This window comes from Anser anser (genome assembly GCF_964211835.1).
Source record: "Anser anser genome assembly, chromosome: 15".
NCBI classification, from domain to species: Eukaryota; Metazoa; Chordata; class Aves; order Anseriformes; family Anatidae; genus Anser; species Anser anser.
In genome coordinates, this window is record NC_139736.1 from 2741684 (window position 1) to 2749695 (window position 8012).

At 52.4% G+C, this 8012-nt stretch overlaps 1 protein-coding gene across 5 annotated transcripts in view; it reads left to right on the plus strand.

Moving 5' to 3' along the window:
* CACNA1H (calcium voltage-gated channel subunit alpha1 H) overlaps positions 1-5598 on the plus strand; it is a 228334-nt gene extending 222736 nt beyond the window's left edge. For all 5 annotated transcript variants that reach the window (XM_083799401.1, XM_083799403.1, XM_083799402.1 and 2 more), the window contains 2 exons: positions 1846-2027; positions 2652-5598. In XM_083799401.1, coding sequence (XP_083655527.1) covers positions 1846-2027; positions 2652-3821 — 1352 coding nt within the window. In that variant the 3' untranslated portion in view covers positions 3822-5598. The remainder of the gene's footprint in view (positions 1-1845; positions 2028-2651) is intronic.
* The last annotated feature ends 2414 nt before the right edge of the window (positions 5599-8012 follow it).

The window sequence follows — 8012 nt, forward strand, 5'->3', positions numbered from 1 at the left end:
CAAGGAGCATCACCCAGAGCTGTGCTGCTCCTGAGCTGACCATACTCTGATTTAAGTGAAAGTCCTGTAAGTTACACACACAGATTTGCATTAGCATTTGTGCTGTCATCGACATTTCAATGTCAGTTAAGGATGTCTGCTCTTCTCCCAGCATTTTGGAGCCTACACACTGAAAATGTGAGATGACCAGGTCTTGTATTATTTTGGTCTTAGACGCAGTTTCCTGATTTGTTAGAAAAACAAGAGAAAAATATACAAATCCAGAGAGATCTGGCTCTCTCCAGGGTTCCTGACCATGCAGTTTAGAGAGTTTTTTGGTTTCCTATAGGACAGCTAGATGGAAAGTTTCCAACAGAAGGAAATTCCAACTACGGATGGGGAGGAAAGCGTAAGGTTTTGATTTTATGACTGTGTTTGTAAAAGATTTTATGACAACATTTTTCTGCATCATAAAAAACATTTCGTAAAGCCTGGATTAGCACAATGAATAGTACAGACTCAGCCTGAAACTCTGCCTGTAGGAGAGCCCAAAAACAAATGAGGGAGAAGTGGGGCAGGTTGTGGGGTGGGAACCTCACTGCTCTGCTGCTTCTGTGGCATTCTGGGGAAAAGCTCCAAAAGAAAAATGATTAAACGCTAAGTTTTCTTTCTCCCCAACAACAAATCTCTTTCTGAAATGCAACTGCAAACTGTCTGGATGGCTTTTGTCATAGGTTCAAGTTCCCTGACCTCTGGGCGAGATCTCTTGAAGTGATGGATAGCTGTGTTTTTAACATGGAGCAGCAATGTAGAAACAGACGTTGGGTTTCAAGCTAATGAGCACAATAAATCCTGCAGCCAAAAAAAAAAAATAAAAACAGCAAAAGATCTTTCAAACAACGCAGAAATGCAGTAAAGCAGCACCACAAAGGGGCTGGGGAGGAAGGATTGCCTTTAGACTCAGCCAGGGGACTGGGAGCCTTCAGGAAGAGCGCGCTCCCTGCCTGATACATGAGCTCAGGGACTCTCAAAGCACTTGAAGCAGCCTCCGTGCCGTGGCTCAGACTGCGTTCAGCCAGGGGCTGCCTCGTGGATGGATATTGGTGGTAGGATTTGCGTTGTAGAAAATGGAAGAACTGCCCTGTGCGTGCCAGCAGTGTCTCCTCCTGGTGAAGTCGGCACAGGGTGCCTGCTGGCTGCACAAGGCGAGGCGAGCGCCGGAGGCTTCGAGGCAGTGGCACAGCGTTCCTCTTGCCTCCCCCTGGCAAAGCAGCACAAGGCTGCGAGCCCGGCCCCGACAGCGTTGCAGATGGGCTCAGGAAAAAATGGCCCAGCCACCAGACTTCCCCTCATCCACCTTCTCCAAGTCCTTTTATAAATCCCCCTGAGGCAGCGCTGCTGGAAAAGCAGCAATGGCCGGGCTTCCGATGCAACCCCGGTCCTGCCCTTCACTTGCTGCTGTGTGGTCCTGGTGGCTGCCATCCACCCTGAGCATCACAGCCGCTGAGAGAGGTTTCCATTGCCTGGAACAGAAAACAGACACCATGAGCAACAAGTTTGTAATGGGTGATATCCCAGGGAGGGCAGAGCCGCATGCACTGCGGGTGGATTGCGGAGGAGACTTCTTTTGTCTCCTGAGGAGCTATGGCCAGGTATTTAGAGCAGGAGACAGGACAAGGGGCACCTGGTTTCTAATCCTGGCACTGCCCGAGGCTTGTGGTGAGGTTTGGGATTTCAGCTGGACTCGACAGGCTTTTCCTTTCCTCTCCAGCATTCACAATGGAGCCTGTGGGCACCAACCCAGCCTCCAAATTTCACAGCCCCCACCATGGCCGTGGTGGTGACTGTTCCCTCGCTGTTTCCTAGGGTCCATCACCTCCATCCGCTCCCAGCCCGTGGGAGCGTGCTCCTCCTCTCTGAGAGTCCCAGCGGAGTCCCTCCAGCTGGCCGCGCGCTCTCCCAACCACGACGGCCGGCACCGCTGGAAGATCCTTCCCCCCCACGTCGTTCCTCGATCTCCTACTCTCAACAAGCTGCTGTGCAGACAGGTAAGAGGCCAAGAGCCTGCAGAGGCAAACTCCCTTGTAGTCACCTCAGTCCTTCTCTTCTTTTCCAGGCCCCTCTTGGATTTTTTTTTTGGGGGGGGGGGGTTGAGAGCAGAATTCCCTTTTTAGAACAAAATGTTTCTGGTTCTGTTGCCACAAAGGTTTACTGTACTCCAGTCTCAGCAAGTGGCAGACAGGGGAAGGCCCTCCTTACCTGCTTTCACCTTTGTGGACTTAGTAATTTACTAAGGAATTGCTGCATCATATGGGGGGGCGATGGCCAATTCAGTTGTGCCGGTGCTGTGAGAAGCCCGGGGCTCAGCCCTACACCGTGCCCCATCGCACAGGTTGGACTGACTCAGTATTTGGTGCTCATTCAGAGCAGGACCATGCCCGTGCAGAGACCCAGCAGATAAAAGGCCTTCAGGCTGGGGCCCCAGGTCTGGTTGCAAAACTTGTACGGAGGCAGTCCCGTGGGGGCTGGCACTGCGGGGTGGGGACGGGGCAGTGAGGGAAGCATTACACCCACCAACCGTTCTGCCACGGGCCAGGTTTCACCCCTAAAAGTGCCACCAGCCTGGCAGATCCCCAGGCTCTCGCCCCCGTCTCTCTCTCCTCCCCTTCCAGGAGGCCGTTCGGACGGACTCCGTGGACGGGCAGACGCCGGATCCCAAGGACAGCCTGCAAGCGGAGCCAGGAGAGACGCTACGGTCGGCGAAGCAGCCCCAGAGCACCTTCACCCCCAGCCCTCTCCATCCCACGGCCTCCTCCCTGCCAGCCACCCCTCCACGTTCCCCTCCATCCTCCCCACATCGGCACCCCGGCACGCTGGCGCGGAAGCACGGCTGCGGCCAGCGCGGGGTCCCCAGCCGGCCGGCCAGCCCCGGCAGCGGCCCCCCCAGCCCCGAGGGCTGCCTCGTGGAGCCCTCCGACCTGGCCGACGAGGAGGTTCGCCACATCAACAGCTCAGCCAAAGACTGGGGGGAGCACTCGGAGGCTGGGAGCCGCTCGACTTCGCCGTTCATCTCCCCGGCCCCGTCACCGGTGCCCCTCAAGAATTGCAGCACAAGCAGCCTCTCCGGGGGCGGCGGCAAGGAGAAGGACTTGAAGAAGTTTTACAGCATCGATACAAAGGGCTTCCTCAACAAGCCCAGCTGGGCGGACGACCAAAGGCGGCACTCCATCGAGATCTGCCCCTCCATCAGCGATGGAGACTGTAGCTTCGAGGACCCTGCCGAGGAGAAGCAGCGGTCCCCTGCCCACATCCAGCCGGAGTCCGAGTACATCCACGGAGCCCGGAGGAAGAAGAAGATGAGCCCGCCCTGCATTTCTATAGATCCTCCCATGGAGGACGACGGCGGGGCGGCCTCGCGCACCAAACCCTCCGAGAACAGCATGCTGCGCCGAAGGACCCCGTCCTGCGAGTTCCCGGCTTACAGAGAGTCCCTGGAGCTCGCGGAGAGCCAGCCCGGGGGGGAGCCGGCCTCCAAAGCGGAGCGCCGGGGCCAGCCCCCGTGCCGCGGGGAGCACCTGGCCATCCCCAACTTCTCCTTCGAGCAGTCGGACGGCAGCTCCTTGAGCAGCCTCTCGGATCTCCTGGACAGCGGGCGGTCCACGCCGGATTCCCGGCCGGACCTCGCGGCCCCCGAACTGAAAAAGGCGGATCACTTAAAAACTCAGTGGAGCAGCGCTGAGAAAAGCAAAGAGCTCCTCGGCACCGCCAAGAGCCCCCTCCGGAAGCAGGACTTGGTGCCCGTGACTGTCGCAACAGAAGAAGACATCGATGAGCCAGTATAGCTTTCTGGGAGGGGGGAGCGGGGGGGTCTCAAGGGCTTGACACCAATGTGGGTTTTGAAACCGAAGGGACTGAGCGGCGGCGGGTGCGCGGCCACTCTCTCGTTTTTTGTTTTTTTTTTTCCTTTCTCGCAGTCACTTGTTCTTAAGCGCTGTGGAGGTTTGCAAAAAACAAAAAAAAAAACGTTTAAAAAAAAAAAATTAAAAAGAAACCAAACAAACGGCTGGACGAAACGGTGACGGGTGTTTCGGGGCGGGGGGAGCAGCTTTGCGAGCGGTTTGGGGGTTTCTTTTCTAAAGGGAAGGTGGAGCTGGCCGGGGGGGGGGGTGGCTTTGGTCCTCCCGCCGCCCTCCGTGGCCTCGATCACATTGATTTGGGTGCGAGGTGGTGGCGGTTGGGATTTGGGGGATTCTCTTTGGGTTTTGTTGTTCTGTTGTTTGTTTTTTTTTTTTTTAAAGACGCTCAACTTTTAAAAAGGCACCTTTTGGAGATGTCACATTACGTGGGAGTGCCCAGGAGATGGGAGCTGTACATTGTCTGTATATCAGCAGTTATATAAATAGAAATAATGTATTTGTGAGATACAAAACAAGGAAAAAAGACAAAAAAAATATACCCACAAAAACTCTCTCTTCATAATGCACATATTTTTATAGAGAAACGATACTGTTTTTTGCATTACAAGTGACTCCGCAACTGGGTGGTGTTTCCTTGGGTTTTATGTGGATCTAATTATTACGGCCATGCCTTTTCCAAATGTTTCTCCTCTTTCTTTGCTCTCCTTTTTTTCCCCTCTCCCTCCCTCTCTTCCTCCACCATCATCCTAGCAGCTTCTTTTCACAGCTGATGCTTTAGCCGTCTCTCTCATTTTTCTTTTGTACTTTAGAGATTGTCCTAACTACAGAAAAAAACCAAATCACTACTGAATTGTAGCCAGTGCAATAATAAGTTATTCATTCTTCTTGTCTGTACAATTGTCCTTTTGCTTTTTTTTCCTTTTTTAACGGATATTCAGGTTAAATGTCGCAATAATCTGAACTAACGTGCACAAACAAGGTTTCTTGCATTACAAAAAAAAAAAAAGACTAAAAAAAGGAAAAAGTTAAATTTACAGAGAGATAGAGAAAAAAACAAAACAAATAAATAGTAAGTTATTTAAGAAATGTATTTTGTTTACTGCAGTTCAAAGTAAATTATTGATACAGTCTGTAAAGATATAAAGAGCTGTCTTAGGTGATGTTCTTTGTGAGCATTTAAGCTAATGATTTGTTCTCGTGGCAGAATGCCTTTGAGAACTCGGTGATAGCCGTAACCGTCCCATTTGCACTCTTTCTGTTCGTCTTCCTGTGCACACCCGCACCCACGTGGACGCGCTGCCCTCCGAAGGCCCCTCTGCTGCCGTCGCAGTCCCAGAAGCCTCTCGAGGAATTCGAGGCACCTGTCAACACCACTTTATTTTTTATTTTTTTTTTAGTTTTGGGGTTGATTTTTTTTTTTGTTTTTAGCCTCCGTTCCCTGCCCCTTCCCCGCTCTTCATCCAGGCCCTCCCTGCGGGACAGCTTCACCACGGAAAGCCGACGTCAACCCGAGCACCGGGCAACAGCAGCAAAAAGACATGCAGGAAAAAAAAAAAAAAAAATTAAAAACAACCGTTTTTGTTTGGTTCGTTCCATGCCGCCTCATATTTATGCATTCACATATATCTTCTGTTATTTATGCATTCATTACTCAAAAGGAAATGTATCTTGTTTCACATGTATTAAACTGTATAAACTGGAAGCGTGGCCTGACTTTGTGCCGCGGCACGGGGACGCCGCTGCCGCAGCCCCGGCTCCAGACCCTGCCCTGCCCCGGGGGGCTCGGGGACGTGGGGGCGCTGCCTGCTCGGCCCCCTTGGTGCTGCCCGGTGAGTCCTTGCCCCAGAGCCCCTGTGCATCAAGCAGCTTTGCGCCAGCTGCCTCTGAGCACCTGCACCACCACAATTAAGTCATTTAGAATTATTGTAATTATTCTGCCTCCGTAGGATAGTGGGGAATTCCAGAAAAACACCATAAAGGTAATTATTGCTGCAGTTGTTACTGAGCTTTGCTGGGAAGGCAGCGTCAGGGGCTCTGAGCTGTGGGCCAGGGTCAGGCATCCATAGGAGATGGCTGAATATTTGGGGTATCAGGCTCCAGGTCCCAAAGCCTTAATTCTGAAGCAGGAACCACAGCGTGGAGCACATGAAGCGAGCCTCCAGGGGGGCCGAAAAGCAGCCCAGGGGGTTACTTGATTTTATGTTAGCAAAGATGTGAAGGGAATAAAAAGGAGCTGTGCAGGTGGCAATGCCTCTGCCTGCCACCCGGCCAGGAGCAGGATCAGGATGGGACACGACGGGTGTCTCGTGCTCCTCTGCGGCAGGAGACCCGCACAGCTGCAGCTGGAGAAAGGACAAAGCGATGGAGAACACCCAAAATACACAGCGAGTGCCGGGGGTCGCGTTTATGTTATGAACCGGCTCCTTTACCAAGCAGCAGTTTGTTAAAGCCAACACGTTACGCAGAGCAGAGCTGGGTCTTAGGCCCCCAACCCGGCCATTTACAACAGCGTGGAGAAACAGCCTAACTTTGTAAAGCTGTGTTCATTTTCCTGCTGACTGAATCCTTATCATGCTAAGCGGTTTCCACCAGGCTGCCCTCAAAGGTGGCATCGCTTGAGGTTGGAAGTGGAGAATGCAGATAACCAGATAAATGCAGGCCATTATTTAACCAGATCTATTTCTGTTCTGCGTTTTTAATGACAATTCATTCACATTCATTTCTCAGCCCGGCTCTGCCCCAGCTCTCCCCACTGCAGCAGAGCCACGGCCTGCAGGAACACCAGCCTGGCCTTGCTGCGGGCAGCCCTGGAGAGCGGGGATAAACGAGGACTGCCAGCAGCGTGCTGAGGAGGGGGCAGAGGAAACCACCTCAAAGCATCTTCAGCTGGTCTCCGCTTCGAGGTCGAATCACAGATGGCATCAATCTGAAATTGTCCTTGTTAGGCTGGGGGGGGGGAAAAAAAGGTTAAAAAAAAAAAAAAAGCCTCTAATCTGAATCCATCCTCAGCGCAATTAGATACAACCTTTAATCTGCCAATGTTGTGAGATCATACAGGTGGCATGAATACTAATAAGGACTGATATTTGTACAAGCTTTCTTGGGTTGAATAATTAAATTGACTTTATCCATTAAACATTCCCAATTAAGCATTAAATACATGGCTGTTTTAATGTCTGGGGCCATCGCCTCTTCCTTATGGGGCCTTAATTAGAAATTTTACTGCCTCCCACCAGCACCTCAGCCATCAGCAGTGGGGGTGAGGGGCTGAAATCTCCAAATGTTTTTTTTTCCAAGCAGCTCAGTGTGGCTATCTGCTGCAATCCCGCTCAGGCCCTGCGATAACTCAAGCTCGCACTGGGTGGGTGCTCAGTCCTCTTGCACAAAATGGTGTTAAGAGAGGCAGCCCTGCTTCTCCCGTGATGATTTTTTCAACCCTTTTTTTGTGTGCAGCCCCAGTGTGGGCTCTCTGTGGTGACTGCAGGACATGCAGTGGCATAAGCACACCCCTGGTCAATATCTCTGCTCACAGAGATGTCGCCAGGGAGGTTTCAGCCCCAGTTTGGGACTGTGACCCCGCTGGGCTGAGCCGGAGCAGCACCTCGGGCCAGGACCCCTTGACTTGCCCTCATGCACTTGCCAGCCAGGGGTTGGGTTTTCCAGCTGTGGCCATTGGATTATTCAGGGAAAACATCTGTTTGCAGGGAAAAGCGCCAGCAACCCTCATTATCTGACACCACAGGAAAGAAACCAGATTAATTTTTAAACTGTTTGATTAAAAAAGAAAAAATAAAAAAAGAGCAACTTATGTTTCTTGCTTCAGCTCGGAGGCACAAGCTGCCAAAGGCCTGGGGCGATGTTGCCCGGGTTTGCTGCAGACACACAAGCAGAGGCTCTCCCACCTGAGCCAGCTGTCCCCCAAAATACAGCCTTGGTGGCTGACGAGCAGGGGGGCTTCATGTCTGGGAAAGGCAGGAGCTCGCCTTCCCCCCCCTCCTCTCCACAGAGCCTCCAGTTCCTCATGCCCTTACCAAACCCGATGGCCCTGCTGGGAGGCTGCTCCTCCAGCCCCCCTCGCCCTCTCCCCCTTCCTGCCTGCATGTTAATTTATTCCGA